Source organism: Antechinus flavipes, chromosome 1, assembly GCF_016432865.1.
Source record: "Antechinus flavipes isolate AdamAnt ecotype Samford, QLD, Australia chromosome 1, AdamAnt_v2, whole genome shotgun sequence".
NCBI lineage: Eukaryota > Metazoa > Chordata > Mammalia > Dasyuromorphia > Dasyuridae > Antechinus > Antechinus flavipes.
The window spans coordinates 79,934,295-79,951,194 of record NC_067398.1 but is presented as its reverse complement, the minus strand read 5'-3'; the positions used below and the strand labels follow the sequence as shown (position 1 = coordinate 79,951,194).

The 16,900-nt window shown below is 35.6% G+C and overlaps 2 protein-coding genes across 2 annotated transcripts in view; both read left to right on the top strand.

Annotated features, from left to right (window-relative positions):
• ITIH1 (inter-alpha-trypsin inhibitor heavy chain 1) overlaps positions 1-4,224 on the top strand; it is a 32,047-nt gene extending 27,823 nt beyond the window's left edge. The window contains exon 22 of the mRNA XM_051984916.1: positions 3,814-4,224. Within this exon, the coding sequence (XP_051840876.1) occupies positions 3,814-3,943 (130 nt within the window). The 3' untranslated portion in view covers positions 3,944-4,224. The remainder of the gene's footprint in view (positions 1-3,813) is intronic.
• Positions 4,225-14,166: 9,942 nt separating this feature from the next.
• Positions 14,167-16,900, top strand: part of ITIH3 (inter-alpha-trypsin inhibitor heavy chain 3) — a 29,090-nt gene continuing 26,356 nt past the window's right edge. Inside the window, exons 1-2 of the mRNA XM_051984929.1 lie at positions 14,167-14,274; positions 15,890-15,910. Of these exons, the coding sequence (XP_051840889.1) occupies positions 14,182-14,274; positions 15,890-15,910 (114 nt within the window). The 5' untranslated portion in view covers positions 14,167-14,181. The remainder of the gene's footprint in view (positions 14,275-15,889; positions 15,911-16,900) is intronic.

Here is a 16,900-nt window from a genome sequence, read left to right as displayed (position 1 = left end):
ATAGATTTAATTGAAGAACATCTGTTGACTTCCTAGAGCCTACAGCTGAAGGTAACAAATAACCAAGGGCTACTTATTCTCACCACCCCATCCCACAAGAATGGTGTTCAAGCAAATGAAGAACTGAGAGATGTAGGAAATATAGTCTTCTAAAGATATCTATGAGCTATTTGTAGTTGGATCTTCTAATCAACCTACCAAGTCTTAGGAGAAAGATAAAAAAAGTCTTTCATTTTACCATGGCTAGAAGGCAAGCAATTCTGCTACATCAATGAAGTTGAAATTTCAGAATATAATAATGATATGAATAGATTTTCATTCTGGTCTCCAGAATATTCTTATATTCATCAAAAATATTGTATTTAGCAATAAGAGCAAACCCTTTAAAGGTAGTCATTTTAGAGATGAATTATTTGGAACAATGAAGAAAGGCAGTTCACTGTGTGCATGTTTATAGAAAATATTTGATTTCTCAGTATTTCTCTGACCTCTTGACTGAAACTGAGGAAGAATCATAATAAAGTAAGATTAATGAGGTCCAACTGATTGGTATGGCCTCTAAGTATTCAACACTACAAGCAAGAACATTTCCCATTGCTGGAGCAGTTTTTTTGGAAAAATTGAGTAATAGCTCAACTATGTGCAATGGAAAATAGAGATTAAAAATTAAATATAACTTGATTAACATGACAAATAAGGTGTTAAAAGATTTGTCAAAAAAGAATTCTAAAGGATTCATTATGTTATCCCTTCCCACTATGTGAACATATAAGAAATAATTTGAATTCTATAGGTTTTGTTTACTCTTTGCCTGGGTACACGTGCAATATTAGAGAAATAGTGCTTTATTCTTGCTCTAAGAGTCTTTTGCTATGTTAGAGCTGGAAAACAACAGATGGATATAATAAGGAAAGATTGAATTAAATAATGGAGATGAATTAATAGTAGATTTCTTTGCAAGATACCCCCAAAACAATATGACATAAGCATAATTTTGCGGTTAAAGAACCTGCAGAAAAAAGACAAATTGAGAAGACTAATTAGAGGTATAATTGAAACTGAAGCCACTACTGACTAAATTTCATTACATATTCTGGTAATGCTAAGTATTCTAATATCAGCCTTAAAAGCCCAATATTTAGTACTAAATAACTGAAATCATCACACATTAAGATGGAATGTTCAGTACTTCTTATCATTAATTTTTCAATAATGAAAAACCTAAAACATCTATTTCTACTTTTTCCATCTTAAAGCTAAAAGATTTTAGATAATATTTTAGGACATTCCATATAGCAACACAATGTATTTTTATTAGTTTCAGAATTTCCCATAATCCTTAAAATTGTGCACAACATGACTAAATCTTTGTTTTTAATGACAAAGAAAGACCATTTTTTCTTCTCATACTTCCCCTCCCAAGACAGGCTAATTTTTCTAGTTGGACATTCAGTTGATACATTTTTAAACCTTAAGAAAAATAGAAAATATGTGTGTTTTTAATGAATTTGTTGAATATTGAATATGTAATATTTAAACATGCTAAAGTAATTTACATTTATGCTGCTCTTGTTAGTATCCAGAAAATATGGATTTTAATTTTGTTTTACAAAATAAAATCTGTGGGCCATTAAGAAGACCCAAATTGAATTGTTACTATAGATGTAGCCATTATTTTCAGTCAAGAAAAATGTCTAGTTGCAAAGTAACCTATTATGATTCTATAAAATTGCTCGATACTAGGTCCACACAGATAGCTTCATAAACATGAATAAATATTCCTGAACACATATAGATATAACATAAATCAATCTTAAGATAATTTTTATTAGCTGGGCTTGTTGAAAATAGAAAGTGCTTGTGTTTTATAGCATAACTATTTGTTTATCCCATGAGTATAATTATCTCTAACAATTGATATAGTAACAAAGAATTAAAATTCTCTTGTGAAAATTTTATAAGTATTTCTATTCTCATTTTCTCTCAAAAAAAGAGAATGCAGTATTTAAATCTCAACACAGTCAACATCTTGTCATCTAGAAATAGAAGAGTGGAAAGATGTTGTCTTCTAGGCAAAAATTCCTTTTTCATTTAACCTTTCTTCTAACACGATAGTGTTCACAGTTCATGGAGAGACATTGCTAATGGAGAATGAGTTGGGACCAAAATTTAATAGGAGTGAGAAAGAGAGCTAGACTGTATTTGGAAAACGGTGCAGCATCTTCAAGGAACCTAAGCTGCTCCTGTTATAAAACTCCAAAATTATGCAGCATCTTCAATGAACCTAAGCTGCTCCGTGACATAAAACTCCATAATTTTTAATGTCAAGAGCCTCCTGGCAATGACATGTGGAACACTGCAATCATAAAATAATGAAAATTGCTGTCAATGGAAAGATTCATGAGGAGGGCAAGTAGGCTTCAGGATGTTACTACTGATGACTTGTATGTAAGAAGTGGCTTAAATGATGCCATTCAGGAATATATGATCAGAAAATGAGGTGGGCCAGTCACATAACAAGAGTGAGAGAAGATGAATGGATAGCCTGATTTCTCCAGTGACACCTACAGAATGTTAAAAGGCCTCAAGAAATACCTGAAGGATATTAGATACATTCTCCATATAAAACTTCTAGAAGAAAATGGAATGAACAAGAATTTCACAGAATATGAAAACAAGAATAAATTGTGATCTGGGCCACTATTAGGGGTGAAGATGCAACATTGAAACAAGGCAATTATAGTATGCTTAATCTGCCACTGACTATGTACCTAATAATATAACCTAAGTTTATCAGAAGAATTTTTTGAACTTCAAAATTAGATATATTTTAAATATTGTGCTGATGTCCTTTGTTTTTACATCACAGAGTGAACTCAGAAATAGAAAAAGATGTATGAAATAATTAAAGCAAAGAAAGCAGAATCAAATCCACAGTATATAGAGCAACTACAATTATGTAAATAACAAGAAAATAAGAAAAACAAAATATGAAAAATACACAGAAGGAAAGAAATTAAAAAACACATAGGACATTTTTGTTGTCTTATTAATGTAACAAACTTTGACAGAAGTTAATAATTTTATGTACAATCCTTTATTTTTATTTTTGCATTTAAATGTTTATCTTTTTTGATGTTTTGCTAAGATTATATTAAAACAGAAAAATTTTTGAAGAGAAGCAAGAGAAAAAGAAAGCAGTCCTTCTTCTTGACTAGCTAGGGAGACAAGATTAGCATATATAAAATAATTAGAGAGCAATTACAATTATCAATCAACATAATAACAGAGACAAGAATTATCATAAAAATTATATTAATTACAGTAAGGGACAAGGCCACATGGAGCATGGAAACCATTACAGCTCATGACCCCATTTGTGATTTTCTTAGCAAAGACACTGGAATGATTTCCCATTTACTTCTCTAGTTCATTTTACAGATGGGGAAACTGAAGCAAATAGGGTTAGGTGATTTTCCCAAGATTATATAGTAAGTGTCTGAGGCTGGATTTGAATTTAGGTCTTTCTAAATCCAGGCTTGGTATTCCATCCACTGTGTCATCTAGCTGCACTACCACTGCAGTGGTGTAGCATTAAACAAAGAAGACTTTCTGTGGGTTTTATGTGGGACCTGAAAGTAAATAATGAGGAAGGATTGAGGCAAACATTCTAGGGTCTTTGACCCTCTCCTCCCTGTTCCCACTAACTCATAGCCTTCAGTGAGTGAAGAGAAAGCCATAGTCATCATACATGGTTGGGAATCTACCTTTCTTGGGTGGCTTATACTGTAATTTATGTATTTCTCCTTCTAGGGGCTCACAGAAAGATTACAGAAAAGACCCCTGGCTGGGCAGTGACATCTCCTGCTGGTTTGTGCATAATAATGGCGATGGGCTGATTGATGGCATCCACACTGACTACATTATTCCCAGCATATTCTAACCCCACTATTTGGGAAAATCTTTTGTTCTTCATGAGTTTGTCGCTCTGATCATATGAGAGTCCCCTCTTAGCATTTGTGCTTGAGTTTAAATGAGAGGAAAAGCATTGTCAGCTTATGGGATGAGTCTGGATGGAGCAATGGCCAGCAGTTCAGTATGTTCACCTGCCCTCTGACCTCACTCCTCTTTGCTTTTTAAATTAGATTTTTCCATGATCTCTTTCAAATTCTGTTTTATAATTATGGTTGATATTTTGTATACCTCATTAAATAGTAGCTTCATTCTGCTTTGCAACTGTGTATATTTAGGGAATAGGGGAGTGATTACTGGGGGGAATTAACATCTGAAGAACCCAAGACAACCCATAAATGAAACTTTAAAGATAGAGCTTCAGACATGGCAAACTGGAAGGAGAGAAAGAAAGGGAATGGTATGGCTAACAAAAATCAGACTTGACCTGGGACCTAGACACCTACCCTCCCAAATCCCAAAGGATCGGCATCTTCTCCTTCTTAAAATCCTCAAAGTTGATTATCTAAGGACTGGTAAACTTTTTTTTAAACCAGTAACTCACTTTTTTTCCTATCATCTCTGAATCTTCTCTTTTTTTGAAAAGTTTTTCCTATAATTCCATTCTCCCTATTCCAAGGGAATATGAATGATTATGGAATTTCAACAAATCCCTCTCAAAGGTGGGTCTCTAGGAAAATAATGATTTCAAGTTGTTCCTACAAGGAAACCCCATATAACTCTATAGACATTGATTTATGAAGTTTATTTCACTCCCAATATCTTCTTCAAATGAATTTGAGCCAGAAAAATAGCTAAGTAAAGGAGGCAAGGTTATTATCTTCCATTTTCCTGGCCTACATGCTTGCTTTTATTGTATATATCTGAGATCAGCAAATTAATCTTGACTTTGTGTTATGTGAACCTATAGTTTAAAGTCTACACAGAGTGGTTATGATCTGGGAGGATGGACTCCCCCCTCAAAAAAAAAGGGAAAAGAAAAAGAAAAAAAGTAACAGTTCCTCTCTTTTCATCCATTATATCTCCATGTAAAATTTGCTCCTAGAAAATCTCCAAGTATAGGTCGTGTCTAGTTTCCACAAATATAGATTTTAAAAGTCCCCAGATCTTGTACAACCATTCAAGGTAGCAAAAGCATATGAGTAGAAGATAACTTTTACTTCACCCCATAGAAAATGTAGAAAGCAGAGGGCTTATGATGAGGCAGTGTGGGATACTTGGTAAAATGTTGAACTTGGGATAAGAAAGAACTGGGTTAAAATCCAGTTTCTAAAACCATGAGCTAGTCAAATTTCTCTGTTAAACCTCTCTGTGTCTCCATTTCCTTATATGCAAAATAAGGAGATTGGATTCAGAGCCATAAAAGTCCCTTCTAGCTCTAAATCTATGATTCTATGAAATAGCTGCAGAAAATATATAATGCATTCAAAGGACTTAAAGAATAATGTAGGCAAATATGGAGACTACAATATAGTGCTAAATGGTTCTCTTTAGAAGGAACTCCATTGGAGCAGCCTTTTGCCATATTAATAAATCCTTCCATGAAGTACTTCACAGTGTACCCAAACTCATGTCATGTCACTCTCAATTCAGAGATAAAATTCAGATGATCCCCCAAATATTTCACTCTACCTAAAAGCTGCCTTGGGATTGCTGAGTAAAAAACAACTTTTCCACTGTACTCATACTCTCCAAATAACTCACTTAGTGCATGTGTGTCTCTGTGTGTAGTGACAAAGTTCACATCTTTTGCTCTGTTTCTTCCAGTCCCCATATTGTGGCTCTCCAGCTGCAGGATCATGTGTGTACTCCTTTTCCTGATTAAGAAGTCCTCTTCTCTTTTTAGAAGGCTAAACCACCGAATCCTTGAACTTAACTTGGAATTATCCACAGACACTAGTGCTGCTCTGGAAATCTTGGCTAGGAGATTAGATTCTGGTATTTCACTGCCTTGACAATCAAAAGACAAAAGGAAAAAAGCTGAAAAAGTGTTTTCTTATTTTTTATAGAGTTAGCTATTCCAGCAATAATCTGCTCTAAGGAGTTCCATCTTGGGGGCAGATCCAAGTCAATATAAACCAATCAAAGCCATATATCTGACCTCTTAACAAGCATGTATATGCTTTTCTTGGGAAGGTGCTTTCCCAACTGTCGACAAAGATTTATCAAATCAGAGATTCTCTTGGCTAATCTTTTTACACTATTTTTGGCCAGCTAAAATCTTTTCTATCTGCTCATACATACACTAGCTAACAAAAGCAAGTACTTGAACTTGCCCCCAAAGAATTAATGATTAAAGATTGTTTGAGTTCATAAAATAATCAAAAGATCATGTTCCATAATACAGAGACAATAGCCTTATAAATGTACTTCTACAAAAAAGAACCTATGGTCATTTAATACAGATACATATCGCTGAGCTGGTAAAAGCTCTTCCATACATTATGAATCTTTCCTGATGATTTTACTAGGACTGAAAGGAAGATGGCCTCAAAGGATCAGCATGGTGTGGTGAAAAGGATGATGGAAAGGGAATCAGAAGAACTGGACTCTAGTTCTAGATTCTCAACTGTTTTTTTTTGGGGGGGGGAGGTCCCTTTTTATCTTTGCGCTTTAGTTTTGCCATCTGTAAAATGAGGAAGCCAGACTAAATAATCTTTAAAGTCTTTTTCAAATCTTACACTCTACAAGCTTATAAATCTAATTGACCACCAAACATTAAGTACTTAATGTGTGTCCAGGGAAATAGAGAAAGAGGGCATTAACAATTAGGGAAAATCAAGAAAAGCTTTATATAGGACATGATGCTTGAGATCCATCTTGAAGGAAGAAAGAAAATTCTATGAAGTGGAGGTGAAGTCGGAGCAAATTCCAAGTATAGGAGACAACAAGGGAAAAAACATGGAAGCATGAGATGGAGTATTGTATATATTACAACAAGAAACTAGTTGGGGAGATTATAGAGTGTGAGAAGTGGAATAATGTATATTTAGACTGGAAAGATAGATTAGGATTAGATGTTTAAAAACCAAATAGAGTCTATATTTGATTCTAAAATTAATAGGAAGTTACTGGAGTTTATTGAGTCTAGGAATGATTTAGTCAGATCTGTGCTTTAGGAAAACCGCTTTGGCTTTTGGATAGAGGATGAATTGGAGTTGTTAAAAACTAAAAAGCCTAATTAGGAGGCTTATTGCAACAATCTAAGAGAGAGACCATGAGACCTGTAACTAATGTGGTGACTGTATGAGTAGTGAGAATGGGCCAAATATTGTGGAGGTAGAAACAGCAAGATTTGGCAATTGATGAGATATGTGGAATAAGAGAGAGGAAAGAGTCAAGGGTAATTCCAAGGTTACAAACTTGAAAGACTGGAAGAATGATGGTGCCCTTGACAGAAATAGAAAAGTTCAAAAGGGACGTTGGTTTGAAGGAAAAGATGATGGATTTTGTTTTAGAGACAGCAGGTCTGAGGTGTTTATGAGACAGGTTTTTTCTCATATTTTATTCTCAATCATCCCTGTGATTCAACTACATTGCCTTCTTGTTTTTCATTGTGTAAGACATTTCATTCCTGTCTCAAGGTCTTTGCATTGACTTTGCCTATAACTGGAATGTTTTCCCTCCTCACTCCTGCCTCATTCTTCAATACTTCTTTTAGGATTCAACCAAAAACCCATTTCCTCTCTCAGCTGCTAGTGTCTTCACTTCTAAGATTACCTTCTACCTATTTATATGTGTGTGTGTGTTTGTGTGTGTGTGTGTGTGTGTGTGTGTGTTGTGTATATAGATTCACACAATACATATATATATATATACCTAGATGCGTATATATACATATATGTGCATATATACCTATACCTATATGCATATATGTATACATATAATGCATACACACACACAGTGAGCCTGGTGACTTTGTACAGCCCTCCTTCACTTAAATCTAACAAACTTGCAAGTCATGGCTTCACCTTTGTGATGTCATGGTCCTTTTCAGGAATGATGGAAGCAAAACAAATGAGCTATGTCTTATATGAACCCATTTATTTATATGTTGTCTCTCCATTTAGAATGCAAGTTCCTTTGAGTAAAGGGATGGATTTTCCCTTTCTTTGTATCCTCAATGCTTTAGCTCAGTACCTTATTCATAATAATTATTTTAAAAATGCATACTGATTGATTAACTGACTGACTGATATGGGACTGGAAAGCTGGAGAATGATGGGTTGTGTGTGTGTATGTGTATATACAGGTGTTATGCATAGCTAATGGGAGCTAATGAGGTCACCAAATAAGAATATGTGGACAAAGAAAAAAAAGAGGGCCCAGCTAGAATTTTATGGACACACCTATACCTATAGCATGTTATGTGTAAAGGAAAGGATTTCCTCCCCTTTCAGTTAACATATTTGTAAAACATTATCACACACATTGAGTTTTTTTAATTTTAATATTTTTATTGAAGCTTTTTATTTTCAAAACATATTCAAGGATAATTTTTCACCATTGATCTTTACAAAACCTTGGTTCTAATTTCCTGCTCTTCCCCTAGATGGCAAATAATCCAATATATGTTAAACATGGCAAAAATAAATTTTATATATATATATATATATACATACATGTATATGTATATATATATATATATATATATATATATATATATATACACATATATCCAATATCTTACTGCACAGAAAAATCAGATCAAAAAGGAAAAAAATGAGAAAGAAAATAAAATTCAAGCAAATAACAACAAAAGAAGTGAAAATGTTATGTTGTGATCCACATTCAGTTACCACAGTCCTCTCTCTGGGCGTAGATGATTCTCTAAAATCAGAAGATCATTGGAACTGTTCTGAATCATCTCATTGTTAAAAAGAGCCCCATCCATCAGAATTGATCATCGTATAATTTTGCTGTTGCTGTGTACAATGATCTCCTGGTTCTGCTCATTTCACTCAGCATTAGTTCATGTAAGTCTCTCCAGGCTTCTCTGAAATCATTCTCCTGATCGTTTCTTAGAGAACAATAATATTCCATACTATTCGTGTACTATAACTTATTCAGACATTCTCTAACTGATAAGTATCCACTCAGTTTCCAGTTTCTTGCCACTACAAAAATGGCTGCCACAATCATTTTTGCACATGCGGGTCCCTTTCATGTTGAGGTTTTAAAATGTAATGAGCAGTATGAATATAAGAGTAAAATATCTTTCTAGAGAAGAGATGCTCGTAAAGATGTGGGGAGAGGGAAAAGATAATTTTTCTCCTTACTCCCAATAGTCATATAGTTTTGAAGAGGAAGACTTGGAGTCTTCCTCTGAACAAAGAAAGAAGCATTCCCATTTCATAAAATGATCAAGGCATAGACATAGCTTATTTCCACAACAAAATATCATCATGTCTGACTGCAAAATGTGAATATGTCAGCTAAGGTGGGCAGGAATCCCCTTTCTTACATATTGATGGTGATCAAAACAAATTTGAAAAAGAGCAGATAGGCAGGAGGAGAACTAGGAGAGATCAAGGTCAAGAAAACCCAGAGAAGAAAGAGTATTGAAGAAGAAAGTATGGTCAACCACTGTTTAAATGCTTCAGAGAAGAGACAGAACATTAAGAGAACTCCAAATTTGGTAATTAAGGTAACTCTAGTAACTTTGGAGAAAACATTTTCCATTGAGAGAAATGGAAATTTTTTTTTAGAAGAGAGTTAAAAGAAACTGAAGACAACAAATATAGTTCCTCTCCTTCTCCAGAGATGGATTGAGAAAGGGAGGAGAGATATAGGATGATAGTTTAAGGTGAAAACAGGGTCTAGTAAAAAAATTTTTTTTAAAGATGTGGAAGGATTGGGCAAATTTGAAAGTGGCACAGAAGTGACAAGTAAGAAGAAAAGATTGGATATTAGAAAGGAGGAAATTGACATATTCACAGGACATATAATGACCCAGAAAAACAGAAGCAGAAAATCAAGAGGTAATAGATCTATATTATTGACACGTTGTTAATTAGGATACAATGGGGTCACATCTCAATCTTTCAGTACATAATGACTGAATTCATGTAGCTGGCAATTTTTTCCTCTTAATTTTCCTATCTTTCTTCCTTTCAGAATTGGGAGAAATCTAGAAAACATTTCCTAGGAAGATTGACTTAAGGAAATGGAGATGTTTATCTTCAGAAAGAAGTCTTAGAAGAGATATAATAGCACTTCCTTGAAATAGTTGCAAAGTCATTATGGATGGAAATGGAAGTAAAATAATTTTGTGTTTTTCCATAGAACAATACTTTGTGAAATAAAGAAAAGCTACAGAGAAAAAGATTTTTGTTCAATTTGGGAAAGTACTGTCTACTAATTGGAGTTATCCAGCAACTGAATAAGTTAACTGGGGAGTAAGCTCCCTATTACTACAAGCAGAGACTGAACAGCCCCATATTAAGTAATCTGTTAAAAGGATTCCTACATGAGTGAGAGGTTGAACTAAACTTGGACCCAAGATCTAATGACTGTAATTCCTTTTGGGATACATAAAGGAGTCCCTGCTCCAAATGACACTCATCTCCAATTCATCCTCTACATAGCCGAAGTAATTTTCTTAAAGTACAGGTCTGACCATATGATTCACTACTCTATAAACTGGAACAGTTCCATCTATTGTTTCAAGAATAATTCTAAACACTATTTAGAACTTAAAGTTCTTCATCACCTGCCATTCATTCCCATTCCTGAAGGCTTTTCAGATCCTTTTTAAGGGCCAGGAAGGTGACTATTATATGAGTTCATTTCTATTTTTTTATGATAGTGGAGAGAGGGCCAAACACTGGAAGTTTTATGATGATAATTCACATTTTTATAATGCTTTAATGTTTCTCCACAAGAATCCTGTGAGGTAAATAGTATTATATTATTATCCCCATTTTAGAGGTGAAAAAACTGAACTGAAAGAAGGGGCATATAGCTAATAAGTGTTGTAGCCTAGAAACTTGGAGCACCATTAGGAAAGGAAAAAACATGTAACTGGGAGCCTGGCTACACTGAACTCCAACATCCTAGATTTGCTGAGGGTTATCCCTACTTTCTTCATTGTTGCTCTGGCCTGGCTCTGTTTCCGTGCTACACAAATTACAGGAAGGTGGCCTTGAATCCTGTCCAGAAGTGAGAATTGGCCTTTTGTTCCCTCTTACTCCAGGAAAACAACCACCCTTTCTTCCTGAAAAACAGAATACAGCTTCTAATATTGTTTTTCTAACCTGCTCTTCAAATTCCTCCTCAAAAAACTCAGATGCCCAATTGGAAGCATCCTGTTTTCTGGCCTTAGAGTCTTAAAATGACAAGAACTGAGAACACTTTAAAGAGTTTCTCTCTAGTTTAGCTCCCTCATTTTATAGAGGGGAAAACTGAAGCCCAGATTGGAGATTAGGAGTAGCAAAAACAAAATTAAGATCCAGTTCTCCTACTTCTCAGTCCCAAACTTTCTCCTCACCATTCTTTAGGTCTCCTTTTGATTTAGGGGTCCATTCTCTCGGGGTCCACTCTTCCTGATTTCTGGTCAACACTAAGGCTATCTTATATTTTTTCTGTTGGCTTATTCCTATTCTTGGGCTTTTCCCTAGGTCCTGCCATTTGGTGCCATCTCATTCTTAAGTCTAACTCTCTTTTTGTCTGCCTTTTTTTGAAAAAGGACTCAATTCAACCCACTTCTGTTCCCTAGTTAGCATTATCATTCTTTCTGACTACTACCTTGCTATATCACGCAATGGGAATCTAGCACAGTGTGCCCAAAAAAATCATTTTAGAGTCAGGAGGTTTGGAGTTCAACCTGTGCTGTTATACTAAATTCGTGTGATCTTGGGCAAATCACTGAAGTGTCACTAGGTCATAGCTCTGTTTTGAGATTTGGTTTTCTCATTGATCATTATAATTTTGCAATATTCTGTTTTGATTGTTTTTTGATGGTTATTTCAATTTATGTCACTGTAGTCATTGTGTCATGTTATAGTTTTCCTAGCTTAACTTTTAAATTCTGCTTTAGTTCATATTAATCTTCCCTAGGTTCTATGAATTCATCACATTCAATATTTCTTATAGCACAGAAATATCCTATTACATTTATATTCAAGTTATTTAGCCTTTCCTTAATTGATAAGCATCTACTGTTTCTAGTTCTTTTGGTATCACAAAAAGGGCTGATACCAAATAAATATATTAATGTATATGGAATCCTTCTTTTTGTCATTTACCTCTTGGAGATATATACTTAAAAGTAGAATCTTCTGGTCAACGGATGTGCACATTTTAATTTCTTTATTTGCATGATTTCAAATTGCTTTCCAATTCACAGCTTCACTCACAGTGCATTAGTGTTGTTGTCTTTCCACAGTTCCGCCAATGTTGACTGTTAAAATCTTGTCATCTTTGTTAATATAGTCAGTGTTAGATGAAACCTCAGAGTTTTTGTTTAAATATCTTATTATTCATGATGAAATGAATTTTTATTATATCACTCTATTTCTCTCTGTATACTTCTTCCTTCTCTTCCCAGAGAGCCATTGCATATAACAGTTTTTTAAAAGACAAAAAAAAAAAAGTGGAACAATCAGCATACGTGATTGATACATTGAAAAAGTACATTGTGTTGCAGTTATGGACCTCTCACCTTTGCGCAAGGGTGGGCTGGATGTTTTTCTCATATCTTTTCTTTCAAGTCATGTTTGTTTTCCAAAATTTTGCAACATTCACTTCTGATTTTTCTATTTACATTGTTTAGTCATTGTATGTATTATTTTCTCTGTTCTCCCTATTTCACTATCCCATCAGTTCAGATTTTTCCAAGCATTTTTTAATTCATGAAATTAATCAAATTTCTTTTTCTTTTTTTTAAAATAGCTTTTTATTTACAAGATATATGTATGGGTAATTCTTCAGCATTGACAATTGCAAAACCTTCTGTTCCAATTTTTCCCCTTCTTCCCCCCATCCCTCCCCAAGATGGCAGGTTGACCAATACATGTTAAATATGTTAAAGTATAAGTTAAATACAATATATTATACATTTTCATACAGTTATCAAATTTCTTATAATACAATAACATTTGATTACATTATGTATCTATTTATTTATTTCTTAACCAACAGGCATCTACTTTGTTTCCAATACTTTGTTATCATAGAAAGAAGTTTTATAAATATTTTGGTTTCTATCAAGATGTTTTTCTTATCAATGGTCTCCTTGGAGTATGAACTTAGTAATGAATATTCAGGGGAAAAAGGTGTGGACATTTTAGCCTCTTTATTTGCACAATTCCAAATTGTTTTCCAAAATGATGGTATTGATTCACAATTTCATCAACAATGGATAAGTGTGATCATCTTCCCACAATTCCTTCAAAAATTAGTATTCTCATCTTTTATCATCTTTGGCTATTTACAAGATATAAAGTGAAACTTCAGGGATTATTTTGGTGTGTGTTTATCTTATTTAAAAGATTTAGATGGACATTCTATCCTATAATTATTAATAGTTTGCAATTCTTCTTTTGAAAATTATTTGTTCATATCCTTTGATCACTTATCTATTAGAGTATGGCTTTTGGCCTTTTATATGTCTGCTACTTGCCTATATGCCTTATACACTACTGTTCTGTAGAGGTGTAAACTATTTTTATATCTGAGACTGTACAAAGAATATCTGGAACAAACTGAATAATACAAACCCCCTTAAGTATAATACCTCAAAGAAGGGGTGAGGAGAAAGGAGATGGGGTCAGGAAAGGTAGGACAGTCCTTTGGGATGCTGTGATGAGTGGAGCTTGGAAGTATGGTCTGGAAGCTTTCTGTTTTAATTAATTCTCTCTAACTGGATGCTGAGCTCTGTTTTTTTTTCACACTGCAGGCAGCAAATACTTTAAATGCCCTTTAAATTTCGCATTCTAATTATAGTTCCACTGTTTACCCATAATCCATTTTTGTTGGGGAAGAATATTTTACTACAAAGTCAAGTTGCAATACTTCCTATATGGCAGTAGCCCATATCACACCCCAAATCTCCATTCTTAGGATGTGGAGGTGGCCACTTTTTTCATTTTCTGCCCTGGGGAAAGTTCACTGGGCTGGTTGCCTAACATGTTACTCATTGACTTTGAGCAAATAGCAGATTCCCATATCAAGAGATGACTGTCCTGGGGGGCAGCTCAATCCTTCATCATGGCTGTCACAATAAGGCTATACATCTCTTTGGTCCTTCTCTCTGGCCTGGGGACCTCTCATTTTTTGATAAATCCTCTCAGGAACAACAGGGTAAGTCTAAAATCTCTATTTTCTGAGATCTGGACCATACTTAAGATTTTGGTAACAAACAAGTCTATGCCCCAGTGCTGGTAGACTTTTGGCTAGGTGGGCAGGCAGACCGGTGGGGAATCCCTAAGGTATTTACTCCACGCTCTCCAGCCTGCAACTGCTGCTTCCATGCCCCCAATTCCCCAGGAAATAAATCTTACTAACTTCCCTTGGTCCAGGTATGAAGAGTGTCTTTGAGCCAGACCTTCATTCTGGACTTTCAGGTTCCTGAGAAAGTCATCAGGGTCTAATGAGCTAGAAAGCAATAAAATTGGATTTGAGTGCTAACTCCACTACTGACCTCCCTCCTGAGCTTGAGCAAGACAACTTTTTCCCTCTAGCCCTTGATTTCCCCTTCTGCAAAATGAGAATAACAATATCTAGCCTGCCACCTTTACAAAGAGTAGTCCTTTGAATGAAAGTGAAATCTTGAAAGAAGGCACTCCACAAATATTAGAGATCAGGGGTTGCTGGAAAGATTAGGTTGGGGCAAGCCTCCAGATTTGACAAGGACACAAATTGGGATCACTTGTTGCCCCCAGAGGGGACACTCTTTCCAGATGTTGCCTTGTAGAGAAGAAAATCTGAGGATCAATAGAGAATGATGGGGAGATTGGAGAGATTAGAAGCAGGAGTGAGAAAATTAGGAAAGAGAGTAGCCTTGGAGATCTGCCCTCAAAGACCAGTTATATCTAAGATGGGACTAATAGGCCAGGATGGGAAAATCAGAGGATACTGGCATCCCTGCCCTAGTTCTGACCTCTAAGGACAGAACCCTAAGGATGCTTGCTCTCCATTGCCTACTCCCTTTGAAGTCCCCAAATCCTGTACCTGTTTCTATAAGTATAGGAACCCAGGACTTTCTTATCTATCCTCATTTCCCTATAAGCTTTTCTTTTTGTTTTTTCTTGTGGGGCAACTGGGATTAAGTGACTTGCCCAGGATCACACAGCTAACAAGTGTCAAATGTCTGAAGCTAGATTTGAACTCAGAGTCTCCTCACTCCAGGGCTGGTGCTCTATTCACTGAACTACTTAACTGCCCCACTATCCCCATTTTCATCTTTTATCATCTTTGGCTATTTATAAGATATAGCTTGAGCACACCTCCTTTCCCCTGCATCCTGGCAATGTAGAAAGCTCAGGGAGTGAAGTCCTGTTGGGATTCTTCACATCCATCTTTTCCTCTATCTAACCCTCTACCTCCCTACCTTCCAATCCCCATCCAGAGATCAGTGAATTTGTTCTAGGATCCTTTCATTCCCCTGGGGATCTTATCCCTAGTCCCCTCACTCCTACCTTCCTTAACAGCTATCAGTCCTTCTGTACTAGTAGCAGAGAGAGTCTAAGGTCTCCCAGGGCATAAAACTTCCTTTGCATGAAGCTGAACCAAGGAGAGGCTCCCCATCCTACCTAAGGCACAAACATGGCTATTTCCAGCTTTAGGAGAGACCCCAGATCTGGGCTAAGGATAGTCCTTGCTTCTCAGACCACCCCTGTATGGTCACAGCTCTGTGATTGATCACCCTTTGGTGTCTCCTTGACCACATTTTTGTCTATTTTTTTTGTTTTCACAGAAGCGGAGCCTCCCAGATACGGTAATGCTTTCATCATTTTTGGGGAACATTGCTCAATCGCCAAATGGATGACAATAGCCACACATTATACAGTAGGAACCTACATGTGATTCTAGTTTAGATCATATGTGCTTCACAAATACAGCAGAACCCTGTTCTGTAAAATATCAAAAAATTAACTACTGACTCCACACATGACTTTTAGAAAGACTCTTTCCTTCTTAGATGTCACTTTTCATTTATAAAACAAAGGTCTTATATTAGTTTATCTCCAAGACCCTTTTTAAACTTTAAGTTCTATTAGCCTATGACTGATTCCCATCATCCATCCATCCATCCATTCATTCATTCATTTTTTATCTACCAAGTGGCCTAGTGATACAAAGTTTAGTAAGACAAAATCCCTGAGTTCAGGGAGCTCCTAGTCTGGTTGGAAGGACCTTCACATGTTAGCTCAAGGCACAAGGTAAGATATTAAATAAGAAGAGATAATATTTGTGAAATGTTTTATAAATCTTAAAGCATCAACTTCATCAAAGTAGGAAAGGAAGGATATAAGCTATACTTGCTGGGGGCATTCTAGGGACACTTCCTGGAGAAAGGGACCCGAACCCTAACAGATTAGGATTATATTAGAAGAGCTTAAAAGGCTCTTATAATGATTTAAGGAAGGAGTATTGCTTTTATTGGGCCCCTAGGTTCTCAACTGAACTTCATCTCCTAGTGGTTGGGGCTGTGGGAGGAGAGTCTAGGGTAAAACCATGAAAGGATCTAAGAAAAGTATGGACAAATTATTGGATGTCAGATCCATTTTGGGTTAGAGAGAAATAGAATAGATTGGGTTTGGTGTCATCCTGAAAGATAGCCCTATCCCCTTCTTGGTTGTTCTCTAGTAACCCTAAAATAACTTTGATTTGGGTCTGCCTGAAGGAGCAAAATCTTTAACTACTTCCAAGAGAAGTTCAAATTTCTTAACTTGGCCTTAAGGGCTCTATACCACCTTGTGCCACT